This window comes from Furipterus horrens, unplaced genomic scaffold, assembly GCF_987537825.1.
Source record: "Furipterus horrens unplaced genomic scaffold, mFurHor1.1.pri manual_scaffold_3, whole genome shotgun sequence".
In the NCBI taxonomy this organism is placed as follows: Eukaryota; Metazoa; Chordata; class Mammalia; order Chiroptera; family Furipteridae; genus Furipterus; species Furipterus horrens.
Window position 1 is genome coordinate 103,345,861 of NW_028327173.1, and position 21,361 is coordinate 103,367,221.

A 21,361-nucleotide genomic window follows, 5' to 3' on the forward strand; every position below is an offset into this window, starting at 1 on the left:
AATGCAAATTTAAGAGCTCCAAGTTGACGGAAGAGTACGTGAAAGCTACACTAACCTCCTCCTAGGACCAATCTGAAATTACAACTTATTTCTGGAGAAATCATCTGGAATAACCAACTGAATACTAGCTGGAGAGAAGTCTTATAACCACGGAGAGACAGAAAAGGCCGCTACATCACAACGTGACAGGTAGGGAGTACGGAGATGCGAAAGGGCTGGCTGGGCTCCCACAGGTGGCAGCTGAAGGGACTGAGAAACAGCTCAGCAACCGGGGGTTCCCCCTGAAAAGAGCAGGGTCTAAACCCCCAGCGGGGCTTCCCAGTCTACAGCAACAGAGTGGAAAGTAAAATAGTATCCAGCTGTGAAAAGCGAAAAGCCACAGAGTTTCTTGCTAGCTGGAGAGAAACAGCTGGAGAAAAAGAGCTCTTAAGCGGATCACGTATGAAAATATTTTGGCCCCCACTTACCCTGGGCTCAAGCAGAGGGAGGGCAGAGAGAACGAGAGACACTTAGGGAGAATTTGGTGCAGTGCTTTTCAGGGGAGAACCGAGGGAGTAGCCGACTGGGTCCCAGTGCTGACTCATTCCCAGTACCACAGGCAAACCATTCCCCTCTGAGTGGTGTCAGCCTGAGAGGAAGCAAAAGCCCTGCCTACAGGAATTAAGCTGCCACACCCTCGGTCCTTAAGCCTGACGGCTAATCACAGATCAAATAGATTAACAACTAAAGAAGTTAGACAAAGGCAGTAGATCCCTGGAAGTCTCCAACAGGCTGCCTAGGCTCAGACTGGTACAGGATCTGACGCCACCAGGGGCAGATCCAGGAAGTGCAGATCATTCTAAGAAGTACCAACAAACAATAGAAGTCACAAAAATGGGGAGACAGAGGAACAACCCCCCACCGAAAGGAAAGGTAGAATCTCCAGAAAGAATGCTAAAAGAAATAGAAAGAAACAAACTATCACATATGAAATTCAAAACATGGATTATGGGGAAGATCAATGAGCTCAATGGAGATCAAGGAAAACTACAAAGAACTCCAGGGAAACTACAAGGAACTTGCTGAGAATTACACCAGCATGAAAAAGGACATAGAAGCTATCAATAAGAGCCAGGAGGAAATGAAGAATATAATTTCTGAATTGAAGAACACAGTAGAAGGGATTAAAAGCAGGCTAGAGGAAGCAGAAGATCAGATCAGCAAGCTGGAGGACAACGTAGACAAAAACTCCCAGACAGTGCAAAAAAATGGAAAGAGACTGAACAAGAATGAAGAGGTTTTAAGACAGCTGCAGGACAACATGAAACGTAATAATATCCGTATCATAAGAACTCCAGAAGAAGAAAAAGAAGAGCAAGGTATAGAAAACCTGTTTCAAAAACTAATGACAGAAAACTTCCCTAACATGATGAGAGAAAGAGTCACGCAAGTCCAGGAAGCACAGAGAGTCCCAATGAAGATGAACCCCAACAGGCCCACTTCAAGACACATCATAATTAAAATGGCAACATTCAAAGATAAAGAGAGAATCCTAAAAGCAGCAAGCGAGAAACAACTAATAACATACAGGGGAGCTCCAATAAGGCTATCATCAGATTTCTCAACAGAAACACTACAAGCCAGAAGGGAATGGCAAAAAATATTTCAAGCAATGAAAAACAAAGGCCTACAACCAAGAATACTCTACCCAGCAAGACTCTCATTCAAAATAGGTGAAATAAGAAGTTTCCAAGACAAAAGAAGGCTAAAAGAATACATCTCCGCCAAACCAGCATTGCAAGAGATGCTAACGGGTCGATTTTAAGTAGATGAAAAAACAGAGAGAGACAGAGGAACACAAGTACAAAGGGGGGAAATGACAATGAATAAGTACCTATCGGTAATAATCTTAAATGTAAATAGATTAAATGCTCCAATGAAAAGACATAGGTTAGGGCAATGGATTAGAAAGCATGACCCACATATATGCTGTCTACAAGAGACACACCTTAGAACAAAAGATCTACACAGACTGAAAATGAAGAAATGGAAAAAAGTATTCCAAGCAAATGGACATAAGAAAAAAGCTGGGGTAGCAATATTTATATCAGACAAAATAGATTTCACAGCAAAGGCCATAAAAAGAGACAAAGAAGGACATTTCCTAATACTTTAGGGAAAAATGCATCAAGAAGATATAACCCTTGTAAACATATATGCACCCAACTTAGGAGCACACAAATATATAAGGAAAATTTTGAAAGACGTCAGTAGGATATAGACAGCAACACATTGATAGTAGGGGACTTTAACACCCCATTGTCAACAATGGACAGATCTTCGAAGCAAAGAAACACCGAGATATTGAGGCACTGAACAACACTCTAGATCAAATGGACTTAGTAGATATATATAGAACTTTTCACACCAAAGAAGCAAAATATACATTCTTTTCAAGTGCACATGGAAAATTCTCAAAGATAGACCACATGGTAGGACACAAAACAAGCCTCAACAAATTCAAAAAAACTGAAATTATGTCAAGCATCTTCTCAGATCACAATGGCTTAAAATTGGAAATCAACCTCAAGGAAAAACCTCAAATACATTCAAACTCATGGAGAATGAATAACATGCTATTAAATAATAAATGGGTTAACCAGGACATCAAGGGAGAAATCAAAAAGTTTCTGGAAACGAATGATAATGAACACACAACAACCCAAAATCTATGGGATACAGCGAAAGCAGTCTTGAGAGGAAAGTTCATAGCATTACAGGCCTACCTAAAAAAATAGAAGAATCTCTAATAAAAAAGTTAACCCTACAGCTACAAGAACTAGAGGAAGAACAACAAACAAAGCCCACAGCGAGTAGAAGAAAGAAAATCATCAAGATCAGAGCAGAATTAAATGACACAGAGACTAAACAAACATTTCAAAACACGAACAAGGTAGGAGCTGGTACTTCGAAAAGATAAACAAAATTGACAAGCCTTTAACCAGGCTCATCAAGAAAAAAAAGAGAGAAGACCCAAATAAATAAAATCAGAAACAAAACAGGAGAAATCACAACCGATACCACAGAAATACAAAGGATTGTAAGAAATTATTACGATCAACTGTATGGCAAGAAATTTGACAACATAGAGGAAATGGACAAATTTCTGGAAATGTATAATCTTCCAAAACTAAATCAAGAAGCAGCAGAAAGTCTGAACAGACCAATAACAACCAGTGAAATTGTAGCAGTAATAAAAAAACTCCCGGCACACAAAAGCCTTGGACCGGATGGCTTCACAGGTGAATTCTACAAAACATTTAGGAAAGAACTCCTATCCTCCTCAGACAATTCCAAAGAATCCAAGAAGAGGTAAGACTCCCAAACTCGTTCTATGAAGCCAGTATAACCCTAATTCGAAAACCAGGTCAAGACACAACAAAGAAACAAAACTACCAGTCAATATTGCTGATGAACATAGATGCTAAAATCCTCAACAAAATATTGGCAAACCGGATCCAGCAACATATTAGAAAGTTTATACACCACGATCAAGTGGGATTCATCCCAGGGATGCAAGGATGGTTTAATATTCACAAATCAATAAATGCAATACACCACATAAACAAAATGAAAGACAAAAACAACATGATCATATCAATAGATGCAGAAAAGCATTTGATAAAGTACAACACCCATTTATGATGAAAACTCTCAGCAAAATGGGAATAGAGGGAGCACACCTCAACATAATAAAGGAAATATATGAGAAACCTGAAGCCAACATCATACTCAATGGGCAAAAACTGAAAGCATTCCCCCTGAAGTCAGGAACAAGACAAGGTTGTCCACTCTCTCCACTCCTATTCAACACAGTCTTGGAAGCTGTAGCCACAGCAATCAGACAAGAAAGAGAAATAAAAGGCATCCAAATTGGAAAAGAGAAAATAAAACTGTCATTATTTGCAGATGACATGATAGTGTACACAGAAAACCCTAGAGACTCTACAAAAAAACTACTCGACCTAATTAGTGAATTTGTTAAAATAGCAGGGTACAAAGTCAATATTCAGAAATTGAAAGCATTTCTGTAAACCAACAATAAAATTTCAGAGATGAAAACTAAAAGAAAAATCCCATTTACCATAGCAACAACAAAAATAAAATACCTTGGAATAAACTTAACCAAGGAGGTAAAAGACCTGTACTCAGAAAACTACGTAACACTGAAGAAAGAAATTAAGGAAGATACAAATAAATGGAAGCATATACCATGTTCATTGTTGGGAAGAATCAATATCATTAAAATGTCCATACTACCCAAAGCAATTTATAGATTCAATGCAATCTCTATTAAAAGACCAATGACATATTTCAAAGACCTAGAACCAATACTTCAAAAATTCATATGGAACCAAAAAAGAGCCCTAATAGCCACAGCAATCTTGAGGAAGAAGAACAGAGTAGGAGGAATCACATTACCTGATACCAAACTATACTACAAGGCCATGGTAATCAAAATAGTCTGGTACTGGCATAAGAACAGACATATAGATCAATGGAACAGAACAGAGAGCCCAGAAATAAACCCAGGACTATATGGTCAACTAATATTTGACAAAGGGGGAAGAAACATAAAATGGAGTGAGAAGAGCCTCTTCAACAAATGGTGTTGGAAGAACTGGACAGGGACATGCAAAAAAATGAAATTAGACCACCAACTTACACCATACAGCAGAATAAACTCAAGATGGATCAAAGACTTAAATATAAGCTGTGGCACCATAAAAGACCTAAAGGAAAACATACGCAGGAAAATTTCAGATATCCCACATAGCAACATTTTCACTGATATATCTCCTAAGGCAAGGGAAATAAAGAAAAGAATACACAAATGGTACTACATCAAACTAAAGAGTTTCTGCTCAGCAAAAGAAAACATCAGCAAGATGAAAAGGGAACCAAATGTATGGGAAACTATATTTGCCAATGACACCTCAGACAAGGGATTGATCTCCAAAATATATAAAGAACTTACATGACTCAATGCTAAGACAGACAACCCAATTAAAAAATGGGCAAAGGACCTGAACAAATACTTCTCCAAAGAGGACATACAGAGGGTCCATAGACATATAAAAGAATGCTCAACATCACTAGCCATCAGAGAGATGCAAATAAAAACCACAATGAGATGCCACCTTACACCAGTCAGAATGGCCATAATCAACAAATCAACAACCTGTGCTGGTGAAGATGAGAAGAAAAGGGAACCCTGGTGCATTGCTGGCGGGAATGCAGACTGGTGCAGCCACTATGGAAAACAGTTTGGAATTTCCTCAAAAAACTAAAAATGAAACTGCCTTTTGAACCAGCAATTTTAGTGCTAGGATTATATCCAAAACACCCTGAAATATCAATTCAAAAGAACCTATGCAACCCTACGTTCATAGCAGCACTATTTACAATAGCCAAGTGCTGGAAACAACCAAAGCGCCCGTCTGTAAATGAGTGGATCAAAAAACTGTGGTACATTTACACAATGGAGTACTATGTAGCAGAAAGAAAGAAGGAACTTCTACCATTTGCAACAACATGGATGGAACTAGAGAGAATTATGCTTAGCGAAATAAGCCAAGCAACGAAAGAAAAATACCTTATGCTGTCACCTACTACAGGAAACTAATGAACAACACAAATAAATGAGCAAAATTGAACCAGAGGTATGTAAACAAGAAAGAGACTAACAGTAACAAGGGGGGACAGGGGAGGGAGAGAAGGGGTAATAAGGGGAAGGGTCTAGTCAAAGAACATGTATAAATGACCCATGGACATGGACAACTGGGTGGGGATTTAGTGAGAGGAGGGGTGGGCAGGGTGCGGGAAAGCAATAGGGGAAAAAAGTGGGACAACTGTAATGGATAAACAAACAAAAATATTTTTAGTGAAGGAAAAAATAAAAATATAAAGAATGGAAATGCAATTTTAGTGGATATTAGAAGGACAGGGATTTTCCTTCACACTGTATATTTTTATCCCTATCTGATCCCTCCAGAACTCGGCATTCTGAAGAAGTAATGACATAAGGTTCTTTGCATAAAACTAATAAGACCAGACGGTAATAGAGGGGTTTTTTTTTTACCAAGACTTTGACTGGAATGTCATGCCTAAAGGAGACATGCTTGGGCTTTGGTTGTTACCAAAAAGCCCTGAGGAACTGGGATTGACTTTCAAAGGTAAATAAAAGCCCACGAGATAAAAGGCCTGGTACCTTGTTTGGATGCACGGTCCATGGCAATCTTTCCAGGGAAGGAATGAAGGTTGTTTTCCTGAAAGATGGCTAGAAGGGACCTTAAGGCACAATGGAAAACCTGAAGGACTTGGAAAAGACAGGTGTTTATAGGCAGGGCTGAATGCCAGGTATGTGGCTCAGCTTCTGTGCCCTGAAGGGCAGACTGAAGGTCACCCTAAATGTTCCTTGTGTAAGTCCCAGCAAAGCAGAACTAAACATCATAAGTGATCATTTGCTGTTCTTGTTGTGTTTATGCAAATGAACAGGAGAAATTAAAAATGGACTTAATGAAGTCCCTTTAATGACAAGGAGGGTAATCTCGAGGAGAAAAATCGTGATTCAAGTAAAATCACAATGCTCAGTGGTAGACTACAAAGTAGTGCAGCTAACTGTCTTTAAAGTTTCTTTTCATTTAAAGGTTGTTTTCATTTGAAAGTTAAACTAGGTCTGTGGTATCATCAAAGATGTTTAATTTACAGGCGAGAAGAATGTCAAATGCCTTGCAACTGGATGTCTTTCCAATAAGACAGCCTTAGAGATTTACAGACTTGTTTGTGGGTTATGCTGCATAAATTCACATGTGTTTTCTGTTTTCAAAGCGAATAAGCCTGTGGTCTCATTACCTGAGTGATTGTCTGTATGTATAGACCTCACTTAATCCTGTCTGCATCGCTGCCTCCTGAGAATCAGTGGTTTGGCTGAACTAAGTGGCTGGGTTGGTGAAGAATGGGGTGTTCTATAGGCTTCGCTTTAAAACTGGCTTCTCTTTTCTATCCTAATGGTTTGGACAGAAAGGGCCCGGAGGTCTGAGAGGGGGAAAACCTAAAATATTTCCCTCAGCCCAAATTAAGTATAACGGGCAAAAGGGTTTTGGACAGGTGAGACGTGCCTGGCACACCTTCCTCCAAAGAAGCCCCTTTTTTCCCTAATGTAGGACATTGAAAAATCAATACCTGCCTTTTGTCATCTAGTGGTTATGGACTGAATGATGTCTTTTAACCCTGTTGCCTAATCTGTTGCCCCCAGAACACAACAAGGATGCCAGCCTGTTAAACCAAGCACGCCGTTGTTCGGGGACAGCCAGCTGACCTGGAGTCTGCACGATCCTTCCGCATGTGGGAAGGCCACCCTCCCCTCCACACCTCCATTCTTATTAGGGATTTCTGGACCCAAGGGTAGGTAGGATGACAACCATGTCCAGCTTGAAGCAGCTAGAGGAGCTCGAGACCTTCACCCATTGTCTTTTATAAGATTATAAAGGGTCTTATGTCTGAGAGGGAGGGATTGTTATTTTTTATTGTTAAAAATATTAATTTTTTAAATTATCTTTAAAAAAATAGTATAATATATGAAAGGGTGAAGCCAGAGAACTTGTATGTATGACCCATGGGCATGGACGGTGGGCGGGGGGTGGGGGGAATTGCTGGGGAAGGGGAGGTGCTGGGCAGAGGGGAGCAAGGGGAAAAAATTGGAACTACTGTTAACAATATAATCAATAAAATATACTTTAAAAAAAATACAAATTTACATATGAAATCAAAAGAGTGAGTGTCTTTCTTCCAAGTAATCACATAGGTAAAATTAAGTTACAGCACTTATCTTTACATGTAATAAGAATAACAAACAAAAATCTAAAGAGAAAAAATAAAATAAAACTAGGTTGGAGATCTCTGGGAATACAAGGACTCCCTCCTCTGAATCCATGTTTTAAAATCCAGTCATCAGGGAAAATTAGGTTTATGTAATTTTATTATTGCATTAAGTGATTCCTTAAATAACTTAAAACATAGTCACAAATAAACTTATCCTATGGGATTTATTCCTGGAATGCAAGGTTGGTCAATATCCGCAAATCAATTAATGTGATACACCACATAAGCAAAAGGATAAAAATCATATGATCATATCAATAGACACAGAAAATGCAGCTGATAAAATCCAGCACCCATATACAATAAAAGCTCTCAACAAAGTGTAAATAGAGGGAACATAACTCAATATAATAAAGGCCATATATGACAAACCCACAGCAAACATCATACTCAACAGGGATAAACTAAAAGTGTCTTTCTTAAGATCAGGAACAAGACAAGGATGTCCATTTCACCACTCTAATTCAACAGAGTAATGATGTCCTAGTTATGTCAATCAGACAAAAAGCAGAAATAAAAGGCATCCAAATAGGAAAAGAAGAAGTAAAACTGTCATTATTTGCAGATGACATTATACTGCATATAGAAAACCCTAGATTCTACCAAAAAACTACTAGAACTGATAAATGAAGTCAGTAAAGTAGGATACAAAATATACACTCAGAAATCACTTCCATTTTTATACATCAATAATAAACTCTCAGAGAGGGAAACTAAGAAAACCATCCCATTTACAATTGCCTTAAAAAAAAAAAGAAAGAAATCAAATACTTTCTCTGGCCAGGTGGCACAGTTGACTGGAGCATCGTCCCATACGCCATAGTGTTGCAGGTTCAATTCCAAGTCAGGGCACATACCTAGGTTGTAGGTTTGATCCCCTGGTCAGGGCACACATGGGAGGCAACCAGTCAATGTTTCTGTCTCACATCAATGTTTCTTTCTCTCTCCCCTTCCCTCCATCTCTACTTTCCTCTCTTTCTAAAATCAATAAACATATCCTTGAGAGAGAATTTAACATAATAAAAGAAAAAATAAAATACCTGGAAATAAACTTCACCAACCAGGTAAAAGACAGGTACTCAGAAAGTCATAAGATATTGAAGAAAGAAATTGAAGAAAATACAAATAAATGGAAGCATATACTGTGCTGATGGATGGAAGGAATTAACATTCTTAAAATGTCCATTCTACCTAAAGCAATCTACAGAGTCAAGCAATCTTATCAAAATATCAATGGTGTATGTATTTCACAAAACTAGGACAAATAATCCAAAAAGATGTATAGAACCACAAAGGACCCCAAATAGCCACATCAATGTGGACAAAGAAGAACAAAGTTGAAGGTATCACACAGCCTGATATCAAACCATACTTCAAGGCCATAGTAATCAGAACAGCGTGATAATAACATAAAAAGACATACAGATCAATGGAAAAGAATAGAGTCTAGAAATAAACCCACACTTTTATAGTGAATTAATATGTGACAGAGAAGGCAAGAACATACAATGCAGTAAAGATAGTCATTCCAATAAATCATGTTGGGAAAATAGAACAGATGCATGCAAATAAATAAAACTAGACTACCTTTTTACACCCCCAACAAAAAACCCTTAAAATTAATTAAAGACTCAAATGTAACACTTGAAACCATAGAACTCCTAGAAGAAAATACAGGCAGTAAAATCTCTGACATTTCTCTTTACAATATTTTCTTTCTAATATTTATCCTCACACAAGAAAACAAAAGAAAAATAAACAAATGGTTCTACTTCAAACTAACTTGTCACAAAGGAAACTATCAACGAAGAAAAGACAACCTACTGAATGGTAAAAGATATTCCCCAGTGATACATCCGATAAGAGGTTATTACTCAAAATGTATAAAGAACTTAAACAATAGTGAAAACAAAATCTAATTAAAATAAGCAGGGGGACCCAAACAGACACTTTTCGAGAAAAAACATACAGATGCCCAATAAACATATTAAAGCACAATGAGATTACTATCTCAAACCTGTCAGAATGGCTATCATCAATAAATCAACAAAACAACAAGTGTTCGCTAATGTGGAGAACCATGAACCCTCGTGCACTATTGGCAGGAACGTAAAAGGGTGCAGCCACTATGCAAAACAGTATAAAAGTTTCTCAAACAATTAAAATGGAACTGCCATCTAACCTAGAGATTCTACTTCACTCTATGTCTGAAGATAACCAAAACACTAATTTGAAAGAATATATGCACCCCTATGCTCATTGCAGCATTTTTTACACAACTCATGATATGGAAGCGACTTTAGCGCTCATCAACAGATGAGTGGATAAAAAAGCTTTAGTATATATTTACAATGGAATTATTACTCAGCCATAGAAAGACTGAAATGTTACCATTTGTGACAGCACCGATGGACCTAGAGGATATAATGTCCGTAAGTCAGTCAGAGAAAGACAAATATATGATTTCACCTCTATGTGGAATCTAAAGAACAAAATAAACAAATTCTATGATTCATAGACACACAGGACTGATGGTTTCCAGATGGAAAGGGGTTGAGGGACTCGGTGAAAAAGGTGAAGGGATTAAAAAGTACAAATTGGTAGTTACAGAATAGTCACAGGGATGTACAGTACAACATAGGGAATGTACTCAATAATATTGTAATAACCATTTTGGGGGCCAGCTGGGTAATGGAAATATCAGGGGAAACACTTTTGCAAAGTACTGTGTACAGTTGTCTAACCATTATGTTGTACACCTGAAACTAATATAAAATAATATTGAATATAAACTGTAACTGAAAAATAAAAGAAATACACTTACTTTAAAAAATCAGGTTAATATTCTCATTTCCAAAGTTTTACACATTTGAAAGATATTAAAAACATACAATGTTTCATTTGCAGTATGGCAAGATAAGCCCAGTACGCCCTATACCTCCTATTGATACAAGTAAAAACCCTAGACAAAACACAAAAAATGTGAAAAGTAAATATTGTGAAAAGTAAACAAAGTAGGAAATTATAGAAAGAAATGATAACTTGGAGAAGTACCCTAAAATAAGTAGTTTCCTAGGTTTTTTTCCTTCTCCTTTGGTCTAGTACCCAAAGTTTCCTTATGCTCCTTTGTCGTTATCTTTATCCCCCATCCTCAACCCCTAAAACCACTAATCTGTTTCTGTCCCTGTAGTTCTGCCTTTCCCAGAATGTCATGTTAACAGAATTATTAAATGATTTTTCTTTATCTTTGGTTTTTAGCAAATCAATTATGCTCTATTTCTCCATGCTTTTCTTTGAATTTATCCTGTTGGAGTTCACTGAACATCTTGAATTTGTAAATGTATATCTTTCACCAAATTTGGGGAGTTTTTAACCAATATTTCTTCAAACATTTTTTCTGTTCCAAATGCTTTCTCCCTTTGGATTTCCAATTACTAATACAGTAGGTCTTTTACCCCACAGATTTCTAAGATTCTGTTCGCTTTTCCTCGTTTTTTTCTTCTGTGTTCTTCAAATTCAATATCTATTTATCTATCATTAAGTTCACTGTTTCTTCTTCCATTTCCGTGTTGCTATTGAACTCATCTAATGAATTATTTATTTCTGGTATGTCAAAGTTCTAAATTTCCCAGTTAGTTTTTTAAGAACTTTAACATTTTTCTCATGAGAATTTCTGTCTTTCCCTTTGCATTTATTTAGTTACCTCAGGGAACATAGTTAAAAATTCAACGTCTGGATCATCTACGGATTGGTATTTTTCTTGAGGCTTAGTCATATCTGTCTGGTTCTTAATATGTCCGGTGACTTTTGCATTATATCCAGGACCTTTCAGATATTATGTTGTGTGGATTCTGAATCCTGTTATAATCCACTGGGGAATATTGGTTTTATTTATTTTTTTAAGCAGTGAACCCAGTTAGATCTTTCTTACTTTCTGTGGGCAGTGACCCAATCCGGTTCACTTTTCACAGCTTTTGTAGTGTTGCTTTGGAGTTGTCTTGTGCCTATGCCACGTAAGGGTTAGTCTGAGACTCACACAATGGTTTAAACCTGAGTTCAGTTTTCAAAGTCTTTGCTATGCTTCTATAATTCTTTTCAATGCTTCCAGCATTGGTGATAGGGAGTTAACCTGAGACTTGTGTGGTATTTTTAAATTGCACTCTGATCCTTCCACCTTTGCTCTGCAGCTTTTGGTTTTGCTATGCAGATCAGAGGTGACCCAGATTTGTATGAGTTCATATACACCATAGTGAAAAGATCCTCTTTCTAATATCTTGTCTCCAAGATTTTTCCCACATTCCTTCATTCCCAGAGGCCCCTTTTCCTCGTTTCCGTGGCTGGAAAGGCAGAGTTTCTCTCAGTTTTAGCAGTCTACACCAAAGATAAAGAAAAATCATGTGATGATTCTATTAATATGACATTCTGGGAAAGGCAGAACTACAGGGAAAGAAAGAGATCCATGGTTTTTAGGGGTTGAGGATGGGGTATAAAGATAACAACAAAGGAGCATTAAGGAAACTTTGGGTGCCAGAATTATTATCTTGATTATGGTGGTGATTACAAAATTGTATAGATTTTTCAAACAAAAATTCTAAACTATGTAAGTTATTAATATCTCTTGATATAAAACAAAGGACATAATACCATCTATATAACATTCTTGACACAAATATTAAATCTGAATATAATCATTAGGAAACAATAAAGCAAATCCAGAATATGACATACTCTATATGAATACTGGTCTGGAGTCTTCAAAGAAAAGTCTCACAAAAAAAAAAAAAAAAAAAATAGTGAAGTTGACTGCTCTAGATTTGAAGAAACCAAAAAAGATATAAAAATTAATATAATGCATGAATTATGTCTAGTTCTTTAATAAGAAAATAAAACAGGACAAAAAAAGCAATAATAAAAGACATTCTGGGAACCGGTTGGGAAAGTAAATGTGAACTGTATATTAAGTTATTTAATTAACATTAATTTCCTAAATATAACAACAGTGTGGAGAATATACTTATTTTAGGAGATACCTACTCCTAAAAATAAGCATTCAAAATATTTACAAAGTATTTAGGGGTCTGTGTCATAATTTCTGCAAGCTACTTTCAAATGGTCCAGGAAAAACACGTGTGTGTTTGAGTGAGAAAGTGGGGATTAGGAGAAGAAATAAAGCATGTGAGGCAAAATGCTAATAACTAGTGAATTCAAATTAAGAAGAAAAAGAGAAACTCTAAAATCAAATGCTATGTGCTTACCTCCTTTATAATCTGAAATCTTGTAAGAACCTCTTCTTCCACACCTTTCATTTTACCCAAAGCAGTTTCATGTCTGAACAGCAGTTGTTCTCTTTCAACTAAAAAACGTTCTCGCTTCTGAAGTTCTTCAGCAAATTCCTGTTGTGCTGCAGTTTCACACTGCATCAAAATGTCAGGTTTAACTGTTGTTTAAAAGTATGCTCACAAATTCTACAAATTATATTTTTATTTACTAAAATTGTAGCTTAATCACATGGTATTTAGGACTACATGGTTTGCAAGTAAAATCTAGACTACAGTAATATACTAGTACAAGTAAATGTGCACAGAAATTCTATTTTGCTGCAAAATGATGATACTATAGTGAGATTATACTATGGAAACCCTAGAGAATTTGGATTAGTACTACAAAGAATCAATCCTTTATCCAGTTTAAATTCCACACTCCATTTCAATAGTCCACTCTTTTACCTACACTCTCCACTCCCTTACGCTGGGCCAAAAGACCCGACCCTAAACTAAAGCACTAACCACCTTCCGTGACCCAGTGCTACACTGCTAAATACCATCGGAGAAAAAACACACAATAAAAAGTAGTAGCGTTGTGAATTTATGATCTCACACCTTTACTGGGTTATTAATGCAGTCCAGAAATCTTTTTATATTTTCATGGTTGGCTCTCTCTTTCACATTCTCCATAGTGTCTATTTCAAACCCTCTCCACTCTACTTTAAACACATCCCCTCCTACGCTGTTTAGGGTGGATAGCCTCATTTCTATCTTCACAGAGAAAACAGAAGACAGCAGAAGGAAACCTCAAGCCCCTGCCCTCAAGATACATGCATTTCTTTTTCCCTCCCTATTATAAAACAGGCTCAGGATCTCAGTGCCTTCTGCCTTCTCATGGAGACTGCTATGCTGACTTGTCGGCGGCGGCGGCGGCAGCCGTCCGTCTCGAGAGACGATGGTGTAGCTTCTTAAGAGTCTATCTGCACCGCCGAGAATGGCTGTGCAGTCCGACTCGGGAGTGACACGGTATCTGTCTCCTCCCGTGTTGAATCGACATCTTGTGATGACGCTGGAGTGTCCTCTCCAGTGAAGCTGAAGCTACAGAGCCTGGGCAGGGTGATATGGAGGGTCTGCTGTTGCCCATGCAGCAGACCCCCCCTCTCTTCGCAGCTGAAGGGTCCAAGGGAAAGACGGAGTCAATACAGCTTGGCTTCAGGTGCGCCGCAGGAGTTGCCGGTGTTGACTGCAACGTCAAACCGCCTTAGGGACTCAGGCTCCGGATTTTCTGTCGGGGTTTACTCCCTTAGCCTTTCCCCTGAAGAGGTATGCCGCAAGGCAGCGGAGGTTTTTTGGAGTCAGAGTTTTCCTTCTCTGATGTGCCCTGACTGGAAGATCGAACCAGCGACACTTAGCTCGCAGGCCGACGCTCAATCCACTGAGCCAAACCAGCCAGGGGAGCTATGCTGACTATCCCTCTAATATTTTTAACCTCTTCCATCTCATCTGAAATCAAATTCTTGATAACACCCAACTTATCTCCTATCCTTAACAAAATTCTTTAAAACTTGGTTTACGTTTGCTGAACCCTCTACCTTACCTCTCAATCACTCCTCAATTCATTTTAATCTGATCTCAGTCCATGCACCCCTACTGAAATGGCTTACTGATTACAAATTCTGAACATCACTGCCCAGTCCTCATTTTGAGTCTCTCAGCAATGTTTTATACTATTGCCCATTTCTTCCAACTTCGAATATTCTCTTTGATCAGCTTTCATAACACCATATTCTCCTGGTTTTCCATCTCCCTCTCTGCCATGGCTTCTCAGTCTCCTCTGCAGGCTCTGCTTCATCCACTGCCCTTTAACTACCAATGTTCCTTACGATTTGTGCTTAAGCCACTTTATCATTTTTCACACTCTCTGCTTGCTTCCATTCACACAACAGCTAATTGCTCCTAACCCACAACTATTCAGCTCTTTCTCCCAAGCCCCAAACTCAAATCTAAACTGCCTATTTAACATCTCGACCTATATATTTCAGGCAGCACAAAATAAACGTGTAACCCCTGAATTCAGGCAGCCATCAGAAAAATGCAAATCAACACCACCATGACCAACAATAAAAAAGAACAAAATTCTGCCATCTGCAACAAAACAGATGGACCTAGCAGGTATCTCACCCTCTAGTGAAATAAGTTACATAAGAAAAAAAAGTGCTGAAAAGGATCCAAGATGGTGGAAGAGTAGGTGGAAGCTACACTAACCTCCTCCAGGACCAAACTGGAATTACAACTAAATTATAGAAAAATCATCCTGAATAACCAACTGAAGACTAGCTGCAGAAAAGCCAAGGACTAACATAAGCAGCCACATCATCATTGAGACTGTTAAGAAGTGAGGAGGCACGAGAGGATTGGCTGGGCTCCCACAGGTGGCAGCTGAAGTCCCAAAGAGATATTTCAGTGGCTACGAGGTAAGGTTCCTTCTGAGAAGTTTAGGATCTAAACCGCAAGGTGGTCTCTTCGTCATTGAGCACCAGAACCAGGAAGGGCACCCTGATAACATCCTGCCATGAAAAGCAGCAGGGTTTCTGTCCACCAGGGAGAAATGGCTAGAGATGCAGACATCCTCTTAAAGGGCCGTCACACAAAATTTCACACTTACCCTGGGCTCCAGGGTAAAGGGAGGGCACAGTGGAGTAGAGCCCCTTAAGGAGTCTGGGGTAGGTGGCTCTGGGGAGAAAGCTGAAGGGTCAGCTGCAGTTATCCCTGTGCTTAGTCATTCCCCATACTGCAGAGGTCATTTTTCTCCTGCAGAGCACTCCCCTTCATATGGCTTCAGCCTCAGGGGAAGCAACAGCCCCACCATCAGGAGGCTCTTTCAGTGACTAAGCCTAACAGACAGCCTGCAGGCAGTAGATCTCTGGGTACTTTGAACCTTTTACCAGACCCTCCCCTGGGCCCAGTGCTGGTAAAAGCCAACCTTGATGCATAGCTTACTCCTTTCAGCACACACCCAGGCCCAGCATAGGGAGCCCAAGGTGTAGATCACTGATAGCACCAAGCAACTTGATCACAGCCAGGAACAGGCAGCACCTGATATACATAGGTCTGCAGCAGTCTTTGCAGATCTACCTAATACATAGAAACAAACAGAAAGAGGCAGCCAAAATGGAAAGACAAAGAAAACAGGCCCCAAATGAAAGCACAAGAGAATTCTCCAGAAGAATGAAATGAAATGGAGGCAAGCAATTTATCAGATAGAGAGCTCAAAGTAATGATTGTAAAGAAGCTACACAGCATGTAAAAAAGAACCAGTCAGAATTAAAGAATGCAATATCTGAAATAAATAACATACTGGAAGGAATAAACAGGTGAGATGAAGGAGAGGATCAAATCATTGATTTGGAGAACTAGGTAAAAAACCCCCACCCAATCAGAGTACCAAAAAGAAAAAAAGAATTTAAAAGAATGAGTATAGATTAAGGGACATTTGGGACAATATATAACATAACAATACCCACATAATAGGGATAACAGAAGGAGAAGGAGAAACCAAGGGATCAAGAACCTATTTGAAGAAATAATGACTGAAAACTTCCCTAACCTGGTGAAGGAAAAAAACACAAATGAGGAAGCACCCAGAGTCCCAAATAAGATGGACCCAAAGAGGACCACACGAAGACATCTCATAATTAAAATGGTGTAACTTAAAGGAGAGAATCCTAAAAGCTGCAAAAGAAACAGTTAGCTACAAAGAAGCCTCCATAAGATTGTCACCTGATTTCTCACAGAGTCGGGGACTGGTATGAAATATTCAAATAAATGAAAAGCAAGAACCTACAACCAGGCTACTTAACTCAGCAAGGCTATCATTTAAAATTGAAAGAAAAATAAAGAACTTCCCAGACAAGAAAAGGCTGAAGAAGTTTGTTAACACCAAACCAGTATTACAACAAATGTTAAAAAGCTAATTTGAAGAAGAGGAAGAAGAAATAACCAAGAAACACAGTTAAAAAGACAAAATGACAGTAAATACGTATCTATCAATAATTACTTTAAATGTAAATGGTTTAAATGCTCCAATCAAAAGATATAGGGTAGCTGAATGTACAAAAAAATAAGACCTATATATATGTTGTCTTCAAGAGACTCACTGTAGAACAAAAGATTACACTCAGATTAAAAGGGATGGAAAAATATATTTCATGCAAATGGAAAGGAAAATATTGCTGGGATAGCAATAAATATATATGACAAAATAGACTTTAAAACCAAGGCTAGAGTAAGAATCAAAGAAAGACTCTACATAATGATAAAGGAAACAATACAAGAGGCTATAAACCTAATAAGCATTTATACACCCAACACAGGAGCACCTAAATATATAAAGCAAATCTTGATGGACATAAAGGGAGAGATGGACAGAAATACAATCCTAGTTAGGGATTTTAACAACCTATTGACTTTAATGGACAGATTTTCCAGACAGAAAGTCAACAAGGAGGCAGCAGCCTTAAATAACACATTAGATCAAATATATTTAGTATCTATAAAGCACTTCATCCCAAAGCAGAATATACATTATCTTAAGTGCACAGGAAACGTTTTCTAGGAAGACCACATGTTAAGACACAAAAGAAGTCTCAAAAAATGTAAGATGATTGAAATTATATCAAGATTCTTCTCTTATCACACAGTGCTATGAAACTAGAAATCAATCAAAGACAAATACTGAAGAACACCCAAAGACATGGAAGCTAAATAACATGTTATTAAACAACAAAAGGGTCAACAACGAAATCAAGGAAGAAATCAAAGGATACCTTGAAAAAAATATTTATAAATGAGAACACAAGAACCCAAAACCTGTGGGACACAGGGAATGCAATCGTAAGAGGGAATTCATAGCATTACAGGCCTACCTCAAGAACAAGAAAAAGCTCAATAAACAATCTAACTTTACACTTAAAGGAACCTGAAACACAACAACAAAGCCCAAAGTGAGTAGAAAAAAAGAAATTACAAAGATCAGAGCATAAATAAACAAAATAGAGTATAAAAAAAGATAAAAAAGATCAACAAATCCAAGAGCTGGTTCTTGGAAAAGATAAACACGATTGACAAACCTTTAACCAGACTCATGAAGAAAAAAATATTTTAATTATTTTATAAATAAAATCATAAATGCAAGTGGAGAAGTTATAACTGACCCCCCAAAAATATAAAGGACTGTAAGAAAATATTACAGACAGCCATATGTCAACAAATTGGACAACCTGGACAAAATGAATAAATTCCTAGAAACATACAATCTTCCAAAACTAAATCAGGAAGAATCAGACTCTGAATAGGCAAATTAAATTGTGAAATTGAAGTAGTAATCAAAAATCTCCCAAAAAACAAAACCTCTGGACCAGATGGTTTCACAGGTAAATTTTACCCAACGTTATTTTCTCAAACTATTACAAAAGATTCAACAGAAGGGAAGACTCCCAAGTTCATTTTACAAGGCCAACATTATCCTAATTCCAAAACCAAATAAAGACATTACAAACAGAGAAAATTATAGGCCAAAATCCCCAATGAATATAGATGCTAAAATTCTCAAGAAAATATTGACAAACTGAATGCAGCAATAGATCAAAAAGATCATACACCATGATCAAGTGGGATTTATTCTGGGATGCAATGTTGCTAAAATATCCACAAATCAATAAACATGATATACCACATAAACAAAATGAAGGATGAAAACCACATGACGATATCAATATGTGCAGAGAAAAGTATCTGAGAAGATCCCGGACCCAATTATGATAAAAACTGTCAGCAAAGTGGGAACACAGCTAATGTACCTCAATATAATAAATGCTACATATGACAAACTGACTGATATCATCATCTCAATGGGCAATAACTACAAGTCTTGCCCTTCAGATCGGAAATAAGACAGGGACGTCTGCTTTCACCACTCTTACTCAATATAGCACTGGAAGTCCTAGCCAGAGCAATCAGCAAGAAGAAGAAATGAAAGGCACCCAAACATGAAAGGAAGAAGTAAAACTGTCATTATTTGCAGATGACATGTCACTGTATATAGAGGACCCTAAAGATTCCACCAAGAAACTATTAGAACTAATAAATGAATCAGTATAGTAGAATACAAATTTAATGTCAAAAAAAAAGCTATAATTTTTACATACCAATAAACTATCATAAGGGAAATTAAGGAAACAATCCCATTCACAATTTCTTCAAAAAGAATAAAATACCTAGAACTAAATTTAACCAAGGATGCACTCGGAAAATTATAAGAGACTGAAGAAAATGAATAAGATATAAATAAGTGGAAGTATATACTATGTTTGTGGACAGGAAAAAATTAACATAATTAAAATGTCCATGCTATTGAAAGCAATGTATAGATTCAATGTAATTCCTATCAAGATACCAATTCTATTTCAGAGAACTAGAACAAATATTCCAAGAATTTATATGGAATTACAAAAGACCCTGAGTAGCAACACCTATATTGAAAAAGAAGATCAAAGCTGGAAGAATCACACTACCTAATGTCAAACTGTACTATAAAGCTATGATAATCAAAACAGCATGGTACTGGCATAAAAACAGACATATAGATCAATGAAACAGAAGAGAGAGCCCAGAAATAAACCCACACCTATATACTCAATTAATACGTAACAGAGAAGGCAAAAACATACAATGGGCTATGTAGGGAACTAAAAAGTTCCTCAGCTGAAGTCTTACTAACTGGCATCCTAAAGTTCTGCTTGGCATGGCCTCACCATCCCATAATAGTTGTTTACTCCTTACTAGGGCAATGACCCTCTTTCTGTTCCTGGGATTGTTGTCCTGCGGTTTAACTCATATCTACCAGATAACGCCCAAGCTGCAGCTGCGTTCCCACCGAATGAAAAATTCCTCCTCTCCTGAGCTATAAGAATACTGTTTTGACTAAGAATAAATGAGACTTGATCAGAGCACTGTCTTGTCTCCTCTCCTTGTGTCTCTTGTCCCTTCTTCATCCTCACTCCCCCTCTAGGGTCCTCGTTGCTCGACCTGCAGGACGGGTCAGGGCTAAAGACAGTTTATTCAATAAATCATGTTGGGAAAATTGGAGAGATAAGAGAAAGAAAATAAAACTAGACCACCTTCTTACATCATACACAAAAATTCAAAATTTATTAAAGACTTAACTGTGAGACTCAAAACCATAAAAATCCTGTAAGAAAACAGGCAGTTAAATCTCAGATATTTCTCATAGCAATACTTTTTTTACTCTTATCTCCCCAGGCAAGAAAAACAAAAGAGAAAAGAAACAAATAGGACTACAGCACATTAAAATGTTCTTTGCACAGCAAAGGAAACCATCAACAAAATTAAGACAAGCCACAGAACTGGAGAGCATATTTGCGATACATCTGATAAGGGGTTAAAATGTAAAATGTATAATGAACTTATAAAACTCAACAGCAAAAGAACAAATAAACCAATTAAAAATGAGCAAAGAACCTAAGTAGAAACTTCTCCAAAGAGGACATACAAATGGCCAATACACATATGAAAAAATGCCTAACGTCATTAATCAGAGAAATGCAAATAAAAATTACAATGAGATGTTACCTCACAAGTGTCAGAATGACTATCATAAATAAATCAACAAACAAGTGCTGGTGAGGATATAGAAAGAGAAACACTACGGAACTGCTGGTGAGAATGTAATTGGCGAAACCACTGTGGAAAACTCTATGGAAGTACTGGAACTGCCTTAGGCTGAGTGATTCCACTTCTGGGAATTTATCCAAAAAAATCTGAAAGACTAATGCAAAAGTATATGTACTTCTATGTTCACTGAATCATTATTTACAACAGCCGAGATTCAGAAGCCACCAAATATACATCAGTAGATGAGAGGCTAAAACTGTTTTAGTACATTTACACAATGGAATATTACTCAGCCATTAAAAATGGTACCTTTTGCAACAGCAAGGATGGATCTGGAGAACATAATGCTAAGTAAAATAAAGCAATCAGAGGAAGACAAGAACCATATGATTTAATTAATATATGGAATCTAATGAATAAACTGAACTAACAAGCAAAATAGAGACGACTCAGATAAAGAGAAGGCTGATAGCTTGGCGGTG

The 21,361-nt window shown here is 37.5% G+C and overlaps 1 protein-coding gene across 1 annotated transcript in view; it reads right to left on the reverse strand.

The window, feature by feature from the left end:
* CCDC138 (coiled-coil domain containing 138) overlaps positions 1-21,361 on the reverse strand; it is a 193,773-nt gene that overhangs the window by 148,400 nt on the left and 24,012 nt on the right. Inside the window, exon 6 of the mRNA XM_090269933.1 lies at positions 13,179-13,337. Within this exon, the coding sequence (XP_090126059.1) occupies positions 13,179-13,337 (159 nt within the window). The remainder of the gene's footprint in view (positions 1-13,178; positions 13,338-21,361) is intronic.